General features: G+C 41.9%; 1 protein-coding gene across 1 annotated transcript in view; it reads right to left on the reverse strand.

The window, feature by feature from the left end:
• The window catches only part of NDUFA1 (NADH:ubiquinone oxidoreductase subunit A1), a 54,065-nt gene extending 35,872 nt beyond the window's left edge, over positions 1-18,193 (reverse strand). Inside the window, exon 1 of the mRNA XM_044057359.1 lies at positions 17,991-18,193. Coding sequence (XP_043913294.1) covers positions 17,991-18,092 — 102 coding nt within the window. The 5' untranslated portion in view covers positions 18,093-18,193. The remainder of the gene's footprint in view (positions 1-17,990) is intronic.
• Positions 18,194-19,733: the final 1,540 nt, after the last annotated feature.

The raw sequence follows: 19,733 nt of genomic DNA on the forward strand, positions 1-19,733 counted from the left end.
AATCATCTGCATATTATATTAGGGTGGCCTGCTGTGTGAACGTACACAGGGTGTTGGTGAAGAGTGGACCAAGAACAGGGCCTTCTAAGTACACCAGTGGAGAATGGGAGGCAAGGAGAGTATGGAGTGCCATTTTACTGACTGCTACCTACTGGACAGGTAGTTTCTGAATTACAAAATCGAGGGCTGAGACAGACCTACTGAGGAAACTGAAGCAGAAGTTTGATGTAACAAATTGTGTCAAAGGCTTTAGGCAAGCCTAGAAATCAGAAAGACTAGTTTGCCATTACCTCTAGCTTTATCCAAAGGTTAGCCAAAACAGTCCACTTATGCTGTGCTGACGAGGCCATAAGAAAGTTGAAACATGCATGCCCATAGCTAGTGTGGTTTGGCTTTATTGGCCTGAATTTGTCCACAACAGACTTAAAAGGAAAAAAAAAAGCCATGGGCATTCATAATTGCCATATAGTGAAAACATAATAACATACATACAAATGCGAATAAAACTTAGTAAAAATATTTTAGAATGCTTAAATTAATCCTGAAAACAGTGTTGACATCTAAGAACAATTTGCTCTTCCTGTCCTAACAGTTTTGGAGTGACTGACTGGCCACAAAACGTGTTGAATAGATTAGACCGGAAAACATGAAGGATGCATTCCCTGTTCCGAAGCAGGGATGGGCCTCCTTGAAACTGATTACATGTATAGATCAATCGTGGGACTGCACACACTTGCTGATGTCACAAGACCCAAAAGTAATGAAAATTTTGAAACATGAGGAGAATAAATCTAAGATGACTTCCCAGCTTAGTCTAGCAGAGGCACACCAGTGTCAAGCAGGAATGGAAATCAAACAAGTAGATAAAAAAAAAAAAAAAATCAGGCAGTAACTGAATGCGCCAAAAACAAAAGAATACAAGGTGAAAAATCTGATGAGAAGGCAAGAAATGTGGAAAATGCATATAGCTGCAAGTATAGAAAACTTCTTGAAGAACCTCATGTTGATCTGGATCGAACACAGGAATGTTAGGAGAGGTGAACTCAAACCAAGAGAAGAAAGGTTAATATTGGCAGCCCATGATAGTGGACTACATGTGGGAGAAAGACAAATGAAGTTTTTTTAACACAGAATTGGAAACAGCCTCACACCTTGCTGCTGGTTGTGATATACTAATGGCAGAAGAACTGTATACTGAATGGCATAATAATGTGGCAAGACTGTTGCACTCGGGATTGTACAAACATTATGGTACTGAAGTGGCTGAAAAACACTGGAAACATGAGCCACAAAGCATCACAGAAAATGAAGTCTACATCACATGGGGTCACCCATTACCAACAGTTCAAAAGATAGATGCGAGAAAAACGGACATAGTGATCCATCAAAAGACAAAAAGAGCATTGATCATTGGAATTGACACACCCAGTGACTACAGTGTCTTGCGTACAAACACAAAGTCATAAAATATCAGGATTTGCATGCAGACACGAGAGCAATGTGGAAGGAGGATACCCAGACAGTTCCAATAGTAGTAGGAGCAATGGGTTTTATTAAATTCTACAATCATATTTAGATGTTACCAATACATATAACTCTGTACAAATTGTAGAAGGAGCCATTACTGGGCACATTGCAGGTAGTGTAAACAGCACTTTTGGCTGACAAAGATAATACTAATTTCATGAACTTTAAATCATACTTTGACTTAGGAATGAGGTCCAATCCCATCATGGTATTAGAAACCAAAAAGATTTGGAGAAATTAAAAAAAAAAAAAAAAGACCAACACCTGATGTCCTTAAGGGGACATTTGCATATATCCCATGTTACCTCTAATACAAGAGGTTTTAAAGAATCACAGTGGAAAATCTAGCTTGGCTAGATTTTCCTTCAGTTTTTACTGACTGGTTTTGTTTGCGTGACCTTGTTACTCATTGTTTTAGGTTCTACATAGGTTAAAAGGGCAGTGCTAATACTATGGGAAGGACGTAAGCCATGTCGTGTAAGGAATAATAGTTCTTCCTACAGGAGATCGTGTATTAAAAAAACAATTGCTAGACTAAGTATTTTTGCAAGGGGAGATAAGATTGCTATAGGTTTGAAGTTGTCAATGTCTGTTGAATTTCCTCATTTGTGCAGAGGGATAATGTGTGACTTTTTCCAGAGAGGGGGAATGTGCGATTCCTGGACTGATCTACTTATAAAGATAGAGACAGAATAGGCAATGCTATGGACTGCTATTTTCAGATACTCGGCTGGAAGGTCATCGGCTGAAGAAGAGCATGGTTCAAGTTTAAGAAGAGTTTTTATAGGATGTAGGCACAGATTTGAAGGTGAAAGTGGATGTGGTGATTTGTGGATGTTGGGCAGGGTTGGGATTAGATGTTGAGGAATCTTTGATTAGAGAAGTTATACTTCCTATAAAATGAGAGCTCAACTGTGTTGCAGTTTCTAGTTAATTGGGAGAGGGGTTTGGGTTTAAGTTTTGGCCCAGATACAAGATTTCTTTAATGGATTTCCAAAATTTTTTAGGGTTGTGTTTATTGTACTGTAATAGCTTTCAGAATAATACTACTTTGTCATGTCCACCCGCTTCAAAAACAGGACTGGTTAGCACCAGGACGTAGTTGCACAGCATCTTCGAATCTTTCCCAGACTATGACTCCTCCCACAGTTCCACAATATACATAGATAGATACTGGGCTATCTGCCCAAAGGCATACATTAGCCCAGCCACAGTGTGCGGTATTCACCACCCCTTTGGTTAGTTCCCTAGGCCCTTGATCTAGCAGCTAGTACCCTTGGCCCCTATCTAGTAGAGCTGTTAGTATGATCCCTGGTGTGAACTTTCTGTTACCCATCCACTCGTCAAGGTTCCTCTTGAAGAGGAAATCGGGACATTGTTCAATAGCAAGGGAAGTCTTTACGAAGGGAATCCATCCCTCCAGCATGTTCTATTCATTGTTGTGCTGAGGTTTATATCCCTAGAGCGTGTAGCTCGAGTGGATTTGGTTTTGCTAAAATGGAGCATGTTCAACAGTTCTGGGTTGGACATGGCTCTGTATATTACACAGAGATTGCCTCTGAGAAGGCGGTATGCAACAGAGAAAAGCCTTCATTTTTTTTCAATCGTGCTACATACGGCAACTGTTTGAAGCCAGTAATCCTCTTAGTGAGATACCTCTGTGGTCCTTTGAGCTGCTGGAGATGCCTAGCCAGGTACATTCCAATTGGTGCACTGTACTCTATATAATGGGTCTGATGAGGGAGTAGTAGAGGGGCACCACTACATCCTTAGATCTTGATGCGAACCCTTTCGTGATCAGATGGTTACCCACCTTGGCAACATGGTTATCAAGGAAAGCTATCGACTTGGGTCCCTAGATCCCTTATTACTACTTCAGATTTCAGGAGGTTACCTCCTATGTGGTAGTTCACGGGTACTCTTTTTTCCAAAGGGGATTACTACGCATTTTTTAGCATTTAGCTTGAGACCATGGCTTTGACACCATGTATCAGTCTCGTTAAGGCCCTTCTGGAGGATATCCATGTTGGCCGCAGACTCTATTATAGCACCCAGTTTGCAGTCGTCCGCAAACTTGGTCAGCCACAGCCCTTCAGTGCTTGCCTGTACTTCTGAGAAGTATATGCCAAAGAGGAGGGGCCCCAAGACAGAGCCCCGAGGCACACTGCTTGTTACTGGTCTGGATTCGGACATAGATCCCACTACTCTTACTTTGTGGGATCTGTCTGAGAGCCAGTTTGCGATCCATCTTGTGACGTAAGGGTTTATGCCCAGGTTGGTGAGTTTATCAATACCCGAATGGGGAATAGTGTCAAATGCTTTAGCAAGGTCAAGGTAAGCCGTGTGCACCTCCTTTCCCTTATCTACAGCCTGAGTAACTGTCTCGAAGTCCACCAGGTTCAGGAGGCATGATCTGCCCTAGACTAAGCCGGACTGTGTGGGGTCAAGTGTTTGGAGGTTCCCAATCTCTCCATTTATGGAGTTCCATAATGATTTGCTCCATTGCCTTACAGATCAGACTGGTCAGGCTTATTGGTCGGTAGTTCCCAGGTCGTTTGTGGGCCTACCAACCACTTGTGCAGCGGAACCACCATTGCTGTGCGCCATTCTATGGGCACATATCCTGTCGAGAGGCTGAGACTGAAGAGGGTATTCAGATGTGGGGTTAATTCATTTTGGAGCTCACGTATGACACAGCCCGTGACACCATCTGGTCCCATGGAGGCCGTGTTTTTAGCTTTAGATAGAGCCTTATTAACCAATGTATCAGTAATAATTGGAAGTTACACAATCCCCTGGAATAGTAATAGGCCCTGTAGGTGGTGGTGGGGGGGATTTGCCAACATCTTGGCTGACAGGTTCAGTGCAATGTCAGTGGGGTCAGTGTATTTTGTTCCATTTTGTACTAGCTCAGAACAGACCTTAGCATTGCCATTTAGGTTTTTGACGTAACCATAGAAGGCCTTATGGTTATCCTTGACAACTTTCTTTTCGAAACTGGCTTTAGTTGATTTGATGAGGGCCCTCAATTTCTTACTAAAGCTGATCAGGGTAGATTTTTCTACTAGAGATTTGGCCTTTTTTTGTATAGGTCTCCTCCTTTTATTGTATAGTTTGCTTAAGGCTGGGGTCCACCAGACTGGTTTCTTCTTGCTTGAGGAAGGAGTCTTGGTTTTATTTGGGATAGCACAGTCCATGCAATCCTGAAGATGTATATATAAAAAAGTGCCTTGGTGTAGGATTCTGCATCCTGGATATCATTATCCTTCTGCAGGGGGATAGTGAAGCTTTCCACTTCTGACACAAGTAGTTTGAAGTTTGCTTTGAAAAGGTTTTTATGATGGTTTCTTTGACTGGGAGAGGGGGAGGGGTGAGGATGTCTAGGGTTATCAGTTTGTGGTCTGATCTGACCAGAGAGGGAGTGATAACAGGTGTGGTACAATAGGTGCCCATATTTGTGATGACTAAATCCAATATATTGTCCCCTCTAGTGTGAGAATATACCAGTTGTTCAAGAGCATTTGAATTTATAAATTCTATGAACTGCTGGGCATAGGAGTTAGAACTTTGGTAGTTGCCCAGGGTAGTTGAAATCACCCAAAAATTATGGTGTTGGGTAGGACCTTTATATTTTCCAATGCCTCAAGGAATGCTGAGTGAGCATCATGGGACATGGTGGGTGATCTACAACAGGCTACGACTTCAAATGTGGTTTTGCCTGCTGATAGTTGCGCATGGATGATCTCTGGGGCATCATGCTGCACCACTAACCTGGAGATGTGGGTATCCTTGATGAATATGGATACACCTCCACCCTTACTGCGATCCGGTAACTGAGGCCGGAATTTATTATATGAATTGTAACCTGGTAGTGCTGGGGTGCTCTCTGGAGCCTTGAACCAGGTTTCAGTCACTGCACAAACATCTATTTTCTCAATACGGAGGAGTGTCTCGAGTGTGTGCATTTTGAGGTTGAGACTTCTGGTGTTGAGTAGCATTACCCTTAGTTTTTGGTTACCTGTGCTTGTTATGGTGGTTGGTTTGCCCTTTGAGCCTTGCCTAAAAAAGACACTATGGGGACAGCAAGAGCCTTGACCAGTATTCGAAAGCCTATGGGTGACAGGTGCAAACCATCTCTGGTGAAACAGCGAGGCTGGTCTATCATGTCATCCCAGGCAGACGGACACTGGATCCCCTTAGAATGACACCAGAAGCTTAGCCAATTGTTGAAATTGATCATTTTGTCTTTGTATTGTGGTATCATTCTAGGTGAAGGTAGTATGCTACTCAAGGTCAGGGCCATACCAGCTTGGGCTACATGATCAGAGAGCACCTCAATGTCTCTTTTCATGTAGTCCAGGGAGGTACGTCTTAGATCATTCACACCAACATGTACAATGACAGCGTCATACTTGTACTTGTTCTGGAGTGACCTAAGTGCCTGTGTTAGGTGGCGGATCCTAGCACCAGACAGGCAACTGACAGTAACCTTCTCCTTGTTCAGCCTGGTGAGCGGAACAGTCTCCTATTACTAGCATGTTGGGTATGGTGTTTTGCCTTAGGGGCTGTCGTGAGGCACACTGCCGAGGTGAATTATGTGTTTTCTGGCTTGTGTTTGGAGGTGCAGGTTGCTTGCTGGTCTGCTTCGGAGGGCACCATTTCTTTTTCAGATTTGTACCTAGTGCCTCAGAATATGTTTTTGTGTATTTGTGTGTATGTTTTGCCAGTGCTTGTTTTATAGATCCATGCGAGACTGGTGGTGTGATGCTAGTGTGTCTTCTCCTCTTGACTGTCTATTACAGTCATGGGTTGAGAGCGCTTACCCTCCAGTCTGGCTGTGTATTTGCAGCTCTCACAAGTGCTTGTGTCTGGAGTTATGAGGAGAGGGTTGTCTGTATACATGAGGCAGTTGTGACATTGCCTCAGGATGCCCAATTCCACCAGCTGAACTGGAGAGTACACCTGAAGCTAACCTCTGGACATATCTGGAAAAGTAAATTTCACTTGTCTTGTGGACAATCAAGGGTCTTATGCTGTATTATAATAGTGCTGTCTAGGAGATTTGGACAAGTGCTGATTTGGGTTATGCAAGCGCTGCAATAAGAGCAGTTGATCTGAAGCACTTGAGTTGAGGCTTGCCTAGTTCTAAGGGAAAATTTGCAGCGCAGACTTTCTGCAGCCAGGTATACTATGACCCACCTAACTTCATTCTGCATCTTCAGCTCAAGATTTGTTTATGGATATCTATTTTTCTGTTCTAAATGCAGCCATAATAACCAATCACAGTCTTCACTTGTGACATCTTACAAGAGGCTGAGGGAAACTGGAAGGGTATATTGAAGTGGATTTACAAGAGACAAGAATGCTGTAAGTACATACTTTTGTTTATCTTACATTATCCAGTCCATCCACTTCAACAACAGGACAGAGAACACAGTTCTCTTGGATGGCCTCAAGACAGAATACCGAAAATGAGGGCAAACCCAAAGGTTGGCCTGGACCCTGAGACAATATCAGTCTTACAGTGTCTTTCAAAAGCAGAGTTGCTGCAGCAAAAATATCACCAATTGATGCATTCTTGAAAAAGTCTTGAGGCGGTAGCCATCATCTTTGCGAAATACCTTTCGGGTTTGCCACCATAAAACAATTAGTAACAAGTAGTACAGTAACCCACACAGACAGAATGATCACAGACCCTTTTTGCACAAATTGTTTTTGATGAATGAAACAAAAACACACAAACTTACATTTTTGAAAATGCTTTGCGATACTCTGAAGGGAAATGCAGCTGTCTATAGATATCTAAAAAACGTCTAAAATACAATTCATATTCCCCATAATTTGAATACAGAGGAAAAACACAAGAGCAGATGAATAGCTTGGTTTACATTTACTTGTTCTGTATACAAAGATGGTCACATAGGCAACTCTGCAAAGATACTCTTGTACTAATGGAATAAAAAGTTAAGGAAGTTTGGAAGAAATAGTATTAAGTTTCAAAACCATCCTAACAGCCGTAACAACTACCAGAAACAGTATTTTGTGTGACAAATTTTAAAATCTGCTTCGGTTGCTGGTTCAAGACAAGGTATTGTGAACTTTTCTAGCATGAAGTTTAAGACCCTAACAATAAGCCTTAGCAAAAAAAAATCACCTTTAAGAATGGCCTTGCACACCTATTAAAGTTAATACCTTGATGAAAATCAGAAATTGCTGGTGAATAAACTCTAACAGAAATAAATGACACCCCAACCAAAAATGTGTGCCAAGAATTTGAACAGCAGCTAAGAAGGCCCATGGCCCACAAGAAAAAAAGCCCCAACTCTGCCCCAGACAACCAGTGTTCAATAAGCTCCACCGATTGAGGACAGGCCTCGGGAGAGATTGGCAGCGAGTTGTCGACATCAGCTTTCCCATCCTGTGGAGAAGCGAGACATGCAGAGAAGGGGACAAACTCCACATGAAGACAGTGACTGCGGCACTAGCAAGGCTACCGCAGGATAGTAGGAGTTAAGAGCACACTCCATGACAGCAGTATAACCATGTACCAGTGTCCTCTATTGCCTCATAAACCCCAGATGGGGGTTGGATTGCCTGGACCCCTTCAACAGGGAATGTACCATAAAGACTGAGGGACAGTTTTGATTTTTTTAAAATCACACTGAAGTAGAGGTTAATCACGACATGGTTTTAATGATGATGGATGCGGTTTCCTTATGCACAAACATTCCAGAAGAGGCAAGCTTGGTATGTTACAAAATTTTGTTGATGCAACTAATTTTATTTTTTTTTGTCAAGTAAATATATTAACTATTGGGGTTGACATGGGGGACAGCAACAGTGCCCAAAGTAAGTCAATTCAGTCATGGCAGGCTGGGGGAAAAAAAAGTGTTTAAGAATGAGTTTTACTGAAAAAAAAAATAAATAAATGTACACATACACACATTACTGAAGCAGAGTTATAGTTCCACTCACTATTGCAATAATTCAGTTTATTTTCCTACATTTGAGTCTAAAAGCAGTCATCTTAACACTTGATCCCAGAAGATTAGTGCTTTACAAACTATGCTTGGTAAGAAGCCTAGTAGAGGGAACAAGTATCCGGATGTTTCCAAAATGCACCTTTATTTTTATAAAAGGGGGACTGTTAGTCAGTTTATTAGGGTGATTAGACAGACTTCTGAAGATGATAAACTAATTTACAAACTGAAGGAAAGTACAGTTGTGCAAGCTGAACTTACCAGAGGAGCAGATGTTTGAATGAGCACTCCTGCAGTAAAGTTAGCTATATGGATTATATCCTGCCGAGGATACAACAGCCATCCAGCTTCCAAAGCTTCAGGGTAACTGGGCACTGTCAAGCAGGTCAAACTGAGCAGACTAAAAATACAGGTCTGGATGTGAAGCCCTTCACAGCTTTACTACCGCCAAAAAGTACGCTCCTTTGACGCATTAGAGGATCAATGGTCAGCTTCAGCTTTCCTTTGCTAGGCAGACAAGTTTCCTCTGGGGAAAAACTTCCCATTTTCTTAATTTTATTGTGGTTTTATCACTTTCCTCTTCAGGATAGCAGTTTAGACAATTAGGAGTATTGTGTTTTAATGAACTGTAACATTCTTTTAAACAGAACACTTGTTTGTTTCTGTCAGTTTAAAAGCAGTGTACAGTAAGTAAGTAAAAAACACATTCTGTGGAAACCTTGTGTTTAAAACCCCATGGCAGCCACACAACAGAAACAAAATACTTGTTACTGTGTTATTTCTGGCAAAGTAATTTTTAAGGACTGGTAGGTCTTACCAGCATTTGCTGCTTGTCTTCCCCAGGAAAGAGGTACCATTTTTGTCTTAACCATGGAACAGATTGCTGGTTCCGCAGTCGGTCCTTCTTCCACCCACAAAAAGAAGTCCAAAAAGTCAAAATAGGACCTAGAACACTAAAGGTTCAAATTCAGCAACCAGAGCAAGAGAAGAAAATAACAAAATTCGAACCACCACGCTGTAAAATACTAGTTATTTATTAAGACACTCAACGTAAGCACTTTCAGGTGAAGTACTCTGCAGACAATTCACAAATAAAGTAGGCAATCACAGTCAATATTGAGCCCTCCTTATCTGGAGGGCGAGTTTAATGGGAATAACCCCATTCATCCCAGGTAGTCTGTGTGGACGCATCTCTATAATCCATTTACTTTCATAGTATTCTGTCAAATTGCCTATGTCACCCCCTCTCCTGGTTAACTTAACAGTCTGTAACACCATAAAATCAAAGGTATGCCCAGTATGTTCAATTACATGCTGATATAGAGCATTGTGAGGGAGTATTACCTGTATGTATTGCTGATAAATGTTGCAATATTCTATTTTTTAAGTTACAGTTGGTTTTACCCACATAAACGAATAGCAGTCCTTGCATTGAGCTAAGTAGGCATCTGTTGTATGACAATCTGCATATGATGCCAATGGATATGGTTTACTGGTAACAGGATGAATAAATAAATTGTTCTTCCTAACATATTTACAAGCTTTGCAACGTTTACATGGGAAAGTTTCCTGACATGCAATATTATTGGTGCATTTCCTAGACCTCTCATTACATAGCAGATCTTTTAAGTTTTTGTTTTGTTTAAAAACAGAACAGTGGAACATGTATTTTACAGCGTGGTGGTTCAAAATTTGTTATTTTCCTTCACAGCCACAAAAAGAAAAAAGTTAAGCAAAACAGCCTCTCTCACCACACCAGGCCACAAGCGAGCGACTCTGCTCTTTTAACTGGATTCCTCTGGTGTACACCTACAGTCATTATGGCACAAGGGTTAGCCATATCCTCTGCAGCAATTCACTCAGTAGGCAAGGAAGAGCCACTTCTTAGTCATAGGAGGGAGGGCAGGGAAGGTTTCCCTGCTATATCAGAATGCTGCACCCATACCTGGGGAAGAAGCAGCTGCCATTAGTAACATGGGTGTCCCCTTTTTTCCTGCCAAAAAATAAAAAACCAAACAGGTCTCTACGCCTCCAAAAATTTATTTGGACAGGAATAGTTTACTGTGTCTGCCTCGGGGTGTAATTCAGGCTTCTGATCTTCTTGTAAAAGTAGTTTCTAGTAAAAAAAAAAAAAAAAAAAAAAAAAAAAAAAAAAGGAGGGATTTCTCTTTTCCTGAAGAGATTCAAGATTCAGAATCTGAACAGGAAGATGCAAAAATGGATTTATGGTTTTGTCCTTCAGTTTCTGATTTAGACTCGGAGGGGAGTTCATCTTCTGATTCTCCCTGCTGGAGTTTCTCTGACATTTTTACTAGTGTGTGTCCTAGTGTTTCCAGTGGGAAAATTCTCAAGCCCTCAGAAAATACTAGAGTTGTAACAAATGGATTTTCCAGAACCTACATTCATTCTTTCTGCCCTGTCTGCTTTAGAGGATGCGTGTCTTACCTCCTGCAAACTCTGATGGCCAGACAGTGGTCCTTAAAAAGCCAGATAGAATGTATGAAGTTCCTTGGTCTTAATTTTCATAAACTAGTCCTAAAACTGACCCAACAGCTTTAGCCTTAGTGGACTCCACTGCTAAGCACTTACTGAATTCCAATCCTACTCTAATACGGATGGGAAAAATATCAATAGAAAACTTTAAAATTGTCATGCCCCTATGTTAAAGTCTGTTGTTGTGACAAATTGTGAAAATAGGAGGAATGTTTTATCTACAGTTTCTTCTTGTGAAAAAAAGAATCTGCTTAAATAACTTGGCTTCTTCTAGTGCACAGGTCTCTACTCGCTCTTTGCAGTGTGTGTGTATGAACTCTGTTGATACTTCTTTCAAGGCTATGACCACTGGTACTGTTTTAAGAAGGCTTGCTTGGCTTCATTCTCAGAATCTCATAGGTGATGCAAGACAAAACGTCCCCCTTGAATGGAGCTGTACTATCAGATTCCCCAAAAAAGTAGTCCTAACTAAAATCACTATACTCCGGCTTTATATCTATACTCACTAACAATAAAATGCTTTTAGTTATCTTATTTATTCACATGACTGTATTTTACCATGCTCCACTTCACTACAGTAAGTACATTTCTACACTATACAGAGTCATATACAAGAATAACAGGTACACAGCCTCAACTGTTAATTTCATCATATGTTGGTGAGTGTACTCACAGGTGAGAGTGGTGACTGGAGTGGACTTCAATGGAAATGCTGGTGAAGGGAACAGAGGGGATGAGGAAGTGGTGGATTGGTATAGTGTTAGGAGAGGAATGCAGAAGGTCAGATGGTAGTGGATTTTGTGAAAAGGATGGATATGGCTGTGGTGAATACGTATTTTAACAAGAGGGAGGAGCATAGGGTGACATACAAGAGTGGAAGAAGATGCACACAGGTGGATTATATCCTATGTAGCAGACTGTAAAGTGGTAGCAGGGGAAAGTGTAGTTAGGCAGCACAAGATGGTGGTCTGTAGGATGATGCTGGTGATCAAGAAGTGAAGGAGGAGTGTCAGGGTAGTGCCAAGGATCAAATGGTGGAAGCTGAAAAAGGGTGATTGTGAGGTGGAGTTCAGGGAAAAGTTAAGACAGGCACTGGGTGGCAGTGAACAGCTGCTGAACAGTAGGAAAACTACAGCACAGCTGGCAAAGGAGACCGCTAGAAAATTGCTTGGTGTGACAAGACCACCTGGTGGTGGAAGGAGGAAGTACAGGACAGTATAGAGAGAGAGAGAGAGAGAGAGAGAGACAGACAGAGAGAGAGAGAGAGAGAGAGATTGGCAAAAAAATGGGATGGTCAGAAAGATGAAAGTAGAACACGAGTATAAGGAGAGGAGGCATATGGCGAACAGAGAGGTGGCGAATCCTAAGAATAAGGTGTATGGACAGTTGTATGAAAGGTTGGACAATAAAGAGGGATGAAAAGACCTGTAGCGACTGGCTAGACAGAGGGACAAAGTTGGGAAAGCTTTGCAGCAGGTAAGGGTGATAAAGGTTAATGAGAGAAATGTACTTAAAAGTGAGGAGTGTGTGTTGAGCCGATGGAAAGAGTACTTTGAGGGACTATGAATGAAGAGAATGAGAGAGAAAAAAGGTTGGATGATGTGGGGATAGTGAATCAGGAAGTGCAATGGATTAGCAAGGAGGAAGTAAGGACAGCTACGAAGAAGATGAAGAATGGAAAGGCTGTTGGCCCAGATGACATACCCGTGGAAGCATGGAGGTGTTTAGGAGCAATGGCAGTGGAGTTTACCAGATTGTTTAATAAAATCTTGCAAAGTGAGAGGATGCCCAAGAAGTGGAGTAGAAGTGTTTTGGTACCAATTTTTAAGAATAAGGGTGATGTGCAGAGCTGTAGTAACTAGAGAGAGATAAAATTGATCAGTCACAGCAAGAAGCTATGTGAAAGAGTAGTGGAAGCTAGGTTAAGAAGGGAGGGGATTAGTGAGCAGCAGTATGGTTTCATGCCAGGAAAGAGCACTACAGATGCAATGTTTGCTCCAAGAGTGTCAATGGAAAAGTACAAAGAAGATCAGGAGGAGTTGCATTGTGTCTTTGTGGACTTAGAACAAGCATATGACAGGGTGCCTAAAGAGGAGTTGTGGTACTATATGAGGAAGTCGGGAGTGGAAGAGAAGTAGTAAGAGTGGTACAGGATATGTACAAGGGTAATGTGACAGTGGTGAGATCTGCGGTAGGAGTTCATACTAGGCTATCTGCCCTAGGGAATTTGTAAGCCTAGCCAGAGAGTGTGTTTGGCTTTCGCCACCCATTTTAAATGTTTTACTATGCCCTTTTTCGAGGTTAGTTTACTGTGCCTCTGTTTAGCAGTGATACCCGGGGTAAACCTACGATCTCCCATCCACTCGTCAAGATTTCTTTTGAAGAGAGTCAGCGAGGGACTCTGCCTAACTTGGACTGGGATTCTATTCCAGAGTGAAGAGAGCCTCTGGGTTATGAATCTGTCCCTCCAGCATGTCCTACTTATTTCAGTGCTGAGGCTCAAGTCCCTCGAGCGCGTAGCTCGATGGGATTTGGATTTTCTGAGGTGCAGCTTGTAAATTAATTCCGTGTTGCACATGACTTTATACGTCAGGCACAGATCGCCTCTAAGCAGGTGGTATGCAACCGAGTAGAGCTGGAGTTTCTTTAACCGGGCAACATATGGCATCTGTTTGAGCCCTTTGATCCTCTTGGTGAGGTACTTTTGGGGTCTTTCCAGTTGCTGCAGGTGTCGGGTAAGGTACATCCCAAAAGGGGCACTGTATTCAATTATTTGTCTGATGAGGGATGAGTAAAGAGGCACAATGACCTACCTTGATCTAGATGTGAATCCCTTCACGATTAGGTGGGCTATATAGAAGGTTTTTCTAACCACTTTGGCCACGTGGTTGTCAAATTAGAGATTGCTATCAACTTGGGTCCCCAGGTCCCCAATTACTTCTTCCGTACTTAATGGATTACCACCTATGTGGTAATTTGTGGGCACTTTGTTTTTGCCAAAGGGGAAGACTATACACTTTTTGGCGTTTAGCTTGAGGCCATGGCTCTGGCACCAGTTATCTGTTTCCAGGAGACCCTTTTGGAGGATGCTTGTGTCAGCTGGAGAGTTGATTATGGCGCCCAGTTTGCAGTCATCTGCGAACTTGGTCAGCCACAGTCCTCCCGTGTTGGCCTGTACCTCTGAGAAATATATGCTGAACAAGAGAGGTCCCAGGACTGAGCCTTGTGGGACGCCACTTGTAACTGGTTTGGAGTCTGACATGGCTCCAGCAATTCTGACCATGTGGGTTCTGTCCTTGAGCCTGTTTGCAACCCATCTAGTGACATAGGAGTTTATATTTAAGTTGGATAGCTTATCTATGATGCCCGAGTGGGGTATTGTAACGAAGGCTTTTGCGAGGTCCAGGTAGGCTGTGTGGACCACCTTCCCCTCGTCAATGGCCTTGGTGACAGTTTCAAAGAAATCAACCAGGTTTAAGAGGCAGGATCTGCCCTTAACATAGCCGAACTGGGTAGGATCCAGTGTCTGTAGGTCCCCAATATCTTTATTTATGAGTTCCATGATGATCCTCTCCATAGCTTTGCAGACCAAGCTAGTCAGGCTTATGGGGTGATAGTTTCCAGGAACCATTGAGGAACCACCTTTGTGGAGAGGGACCACTGTTGCTGTACGCCATTCTTTGGGTACATATCCTGTAGTAAGGCTGAGATTGAACAGTAGCTTTATGTTGGGATTCAGCTCTTCTTGGAGTTCATGTAGGATGCAGCCCGGGACACAGTCTGGTCCCATTGATGCTGTGTTTTTTTCTTTGGAGAGGGCGGCTCTCACCTGAGCATCTGAGATGTTAGGGGGGTAGCACTCTGCTGGGATAGATAATTGCTCTTTGGGGGGGGGGGTTGCGCTGAACCTGTCAGCTAGGATGTTGGCAATGTCTGTGGGGGTTCAGTGTATTTGTCATTTTGGACCAACTCTGAGCATATCTGGGAGTTTCCACCCAGGTTCCTAACATAACTAAAGAAAGCCTTGTGATTATCTTTAGTGTCTTGTGCATTTTTTCTCTTGAAGCTGGCCTTGGATGATTTTATGAGTGGCCGTAGTTTTTTGCCAATACTGATCAGAGATGCCTTCCCTTTTAGGGATTTTGCTCTATCATGCAGTAGCTTCCTCCTTCTATTGTATAGTTTGTTTATGGCTGGGGTCCACCAGACAGGACGCCTGCCTTTGGGAGATTGGGTCTTGGTTTTATTTGGGATTGCATGATCCATGCATTCCTGAAGGTGTTCATAGAATGCATTTATAAAGGATTCTGCAGTCTGGGCCGTATTTTCCACAGGCCCGGGGGCTTTGAAGGATTCCACCTTGGTTTTGAGGAGTGTGAAGTTTGCTTTAGAGAAGTTTTTCACTGTGGTTTTCTGGGCAGAGGGTGGGTCGGGATGTGGATATCCAGTGAGATTAATTTATGGTCTGATCTTACCAGTGAGGGATACGCTTCTGGTCTGGAGCATAGAGTCCCCATGTTGGTGATGATCAGGTCCAGCATGTTTTCCCCTTTTCTGGGAGTGGTGACAAGTTGTTCTATAGCATTTGAGTTTATAAATTCTAGGAACCTTTGGGCTAGGGTGTTGGAGCTAGAGTAATGCTCCCAGTCTATGTTTGGGTAGTTGAAGTCGCCCAATATAATGGTGTTTGGGGAGACCTTCATATTTTCCAGTGTTCTCAGGAAGGTCGAGTGGGGTTCCTGGGTTTGGGAGGGTGGTCTGTAGCAGGCTATAAACTAGAAGGCAGATGCATTTAGAGTAGAGGTGGGATTACATCAAGGATCAGCTCTGAGCCCTTTCTTATTTGCAATGGTGATGGACAGGTTGACAAGAGACCAGACAGGAGTTCCTGTGGACTAAGACATTTGCGGACGACATAGTGATCTGTACTGAGAGGAGGGAACAGGTTGAGGAGACCCTGGAGAGGTGGAGATATGCTCTAGAGAGAACAGGAATGAAGGCCAGCAGGAATAAGACAGAATATATGTCTGTGTGAATGAGAGGGAGGCCAGAGGAATGGTGATGATCCAGGGGGTAGAGTTAGCAAAGGTGGGTGAGTTTAAATACTTGGGGTCAACAGTTCAAAGTAATGGTGAATGTGGAAGACAGGTGAAGAAGAGAATAAAGGAAGGGTGAAGAGGAATGGTGATGATCCAGGGGGTAGAGTTAGCAAAGGTGGGTGAGTTTAAATACTTGGGGTCAACAGTTCAAAGTAATGGTGAATGTGGAAGACAGGTGAAGAAGAGAATAAAGGAAGGGTGAAGTGGGTGGTGAAGAGTGTCAGGAGTGATGTGTGACAGATGGGTACCAGTAAAAGTGAAAGGGAAGGTCTGCAAGAAGGTAGTAACAACTATGTTATACGGATTGTAGATGGTGGCACTGACAAAAAGGCAGGAGTCAGAGCTGGAGGTGACAGAGTTAAAGATGTTAAGATTGGTATTGGGTGTGACAAGATTAGGGATAAGTATATCAGAGAGTCAAGCTCAGGTTGGACAGTTTGGAGACAAATGCAGAGAGGACATCGCTGAGGAGGGATGCTGGGTATATAGGGGGGAAAAGGATGCAGAGGATGGAGCTGCCAGGTAAGAGGAAAGAAAGATGAAGGTCTAAGATCAGGTTTATGGATGTGGTGAGCGAGGTCATGCAGATGATTGGTATGACACAGCAAGATGCGGAGGACAGGAAGAAATGGAAAAGATGATCCACTGTGACCACCCCCAATGGGAACAGACAAAAAGAAGAATTAGTGCAATTCTAATTAAGTGTATTTTAATATACACAAACTTCATGAAAATAAAAACACAATTAATTAATACAGAATATGCATTTCGTAGTTGGCACTTCTGTTTGGTTACTATTTTATCACATTCCGCACTACTTACTCAATCCAAAAATGTCTCCACCAATTTATACCTGCTCTGTTTAAAGCTATTCCACATGGCTAAAACCTCAACATACTTTAACTTTTGAACACATTCAGTAACAGCAAACAAATGTTAATTTGTAAGCACCACCTTCTTGAAAGCCAAAAGCAGCAACTTGAACTTATATTACATAACACAAAATGTGTTTACTATTTCCATTAGTTTAACATTTCAGGAGTTACTCCGTCATATAATCCATACTATATCACTGGAAATTAAATCATTAACTATTATGTGATATTAGCACTTCACATATGTAATTTCTAAATAAGTTCACCTTCGTGCATAATTTCTAAACAAACAGTATCATGCCTAATACCAAAGGAATGCAAATGCCAATTAGCTAAAAGAAAAAAAAAATAGGACTTAAAAATAAGGTAATGGGCCCTTGTCTCTCGAGATTATATATTACATACATACACACGTAAATGTCACACAAACTGATACTGACAAAACTAAAAGCTCACCACCTTTTGCAGAGGACTGCAAACTGGAGACGGTTATCAAATCCCATTACGATACTGTTTTTACAGCAAGCAATACATCAAACAAATTTTTTGTGTTTATCACGAGCTAACCCTAAAAGCCAAAAAATAAATGCATCTCCGTTGGTAAATCTTAACAATATCAGCATTCAGTTTAAATGTGGCAGTTGTCAGGGACTCAGTTATGTTAAAAGAAGACTCTGTCCGCGAAAGAAAAGTCCAAACACCATGACCCAATCAACAAATCAGAAGAAAATCTAGTTTCAAAGCAGCTACCAAAGCCCTATCAAAATAACGCACGCGACACCCCAGCTGCACAAAAACAAAAAATCATTCAGCATCTAATGGACGAAAGCAATACCTTGCACGGTAATCTCAAAGCGTAGTACCTGGCACTTAGTTTTACACTTGTAGATTTCCCCCTGCACAATCGGGTACTAAAGTAAACCATAATCACTTAAATGCACATGACGCCGACACACCTGAGATCACTAGTTGGCTAATCCTATGCTACACTCTACCCTACATGGAAAGACAATTACCTTTCCACCGTTTGTCCACCTGTGAATCCAAATAGTAGAAATACCAGGCACCATCAAACAGGCTGCCATTATGGCAATTCCTGGCAGTGTCTCATACCACATTATCTAGTATTTGGAAAACAAGCTAAAACCACATGAAATGCAGTAGAATAGTGACATTAAAGGTCATCAATCCCAGCATAACCCACGAGTGCGTGCTCACAGCGTGATCTCAGAGTACAACGGTTTCATCGCGATACTATGATGATGATTATGATGGGAATGATAAGGGTAAGAACAGTAATGTTTATGATGTGAATCTATGAGTATTACGAATGTATAAACGACCGTGTTCAGACAGAAGTACTTTACATGAAGTATGTATTTATTAAAAATAACAAACAATCTAGGGAATCGTATATCCGGAAAATGTTACGCTAAGTGTAATCAAGACAAGTAAATACATGTTACTTCTCAAAGCCAATTTGTCTACTAACTGGCTCTGCTCCTGCCTTACACCAAGATGAGCCTTTAGTTTTAATTTGTCCTAATCCCTTAGTTCAGCCACAATATCTCCTCTCTAAAGCTTACTTTCTGTTCTTCTCCTCTGTCTTCAACCTTACCTCCAGCAAAATGTACTGTTTCTTTTTGCTATTACTGCTTAATTCTGGTGAGGGTATCATCCCATCCCTAGGCAGATATACAGTAGATATTTATTTCTAAAGGTGTCTGCCTAATTCTGATGGGGGTAACAACCCATCCACTAGGCAGAAATACATCAGTCTTCTTTCGGTTTGTCCCGGTTAGGGGTCGCCACAGGAGATCATCTATCTGCTCTTGATTGGCAGTGAAGTTTTACAGTATCGAGTTGCCACCAGCCCGGCACCCAACCTTCCACAGAAGGCACACATGCATACACTCACGCCTAGGGCCAATTTAGTGTCCAATCCAGCATGTCTTTGGGATGTGGGAGGAAACCGGAGCTCCCAGAAGAAGCCCACATGACCACAGGGAGGACATGCAGACTCCGCACAGAATGCACCCCGAACCTCTTGCTGTGAGGTGGCAACGCTAAACGCTGCACCACCGCAGCCGCCCAGCCAGAAACACATCAATATCTTTTTAAGTGTTTTGCTGTCAAGGACCATCTATTACAATGTGTAATATTGCTAGACATACAATTCTTCTGCATTAGTTTTTACCATTGGGGTAGCATCTTCTCAATTCAATATCTATTATTAATTATTCTACAACCTCTTGTATACTTTTTTCCTACATTTCTGTATTTCAGTTCAATATATCTTTGTAACCTCTTGTTTTTATAATTTTTCTATTCAATTCAACATGTATTCACTGCTGATTATGTAACCTCGTGTTTTATATTTCTTGCTCTATGTTAACACTGTTTGTTTTTAATATATTTTTTGTTTTATGCCAACACTGTTTTTTAAAAATGTATTTTGGAGCTTTTCTCCCCAGGCCTCCACTGAAAACGGGCCCTTCAGGCTCAAGCTGACACTCCTGGCAAGCAAATGTTAAATACATAAATTAATTTTCATCTGGTCCTCATATAAATTGTATTTTTTGACAAATCACTGGGATGATCTAAGGATTAAAATCACTAAATAATGACTTTTGTTTCAGTTTTATCATTAAGAAAATGCATGCTAACACAAATCCTGTTATTCCAATAACTTTCTATGGTTATAAAAGCAGTATTTAAAATGTGTCCGTAGTTTTTGGGTCTTTATCCCCCCATTATGT

The sequence above is a fragment of the Protopterus annectens genome, chromosome 15.part0, assembly GCF_019279795.1.
Source record: "Protopterus annectens isolate FY-2018-M chromosome 15.part0, PAN1.0, whole genome shotgun sequence".
Lineage (NCBI taxonomy): Eukaryota > Metazoa > Chordata > Ceratodontiformes > Protopteridae > Protopterus > Protopterus annectens.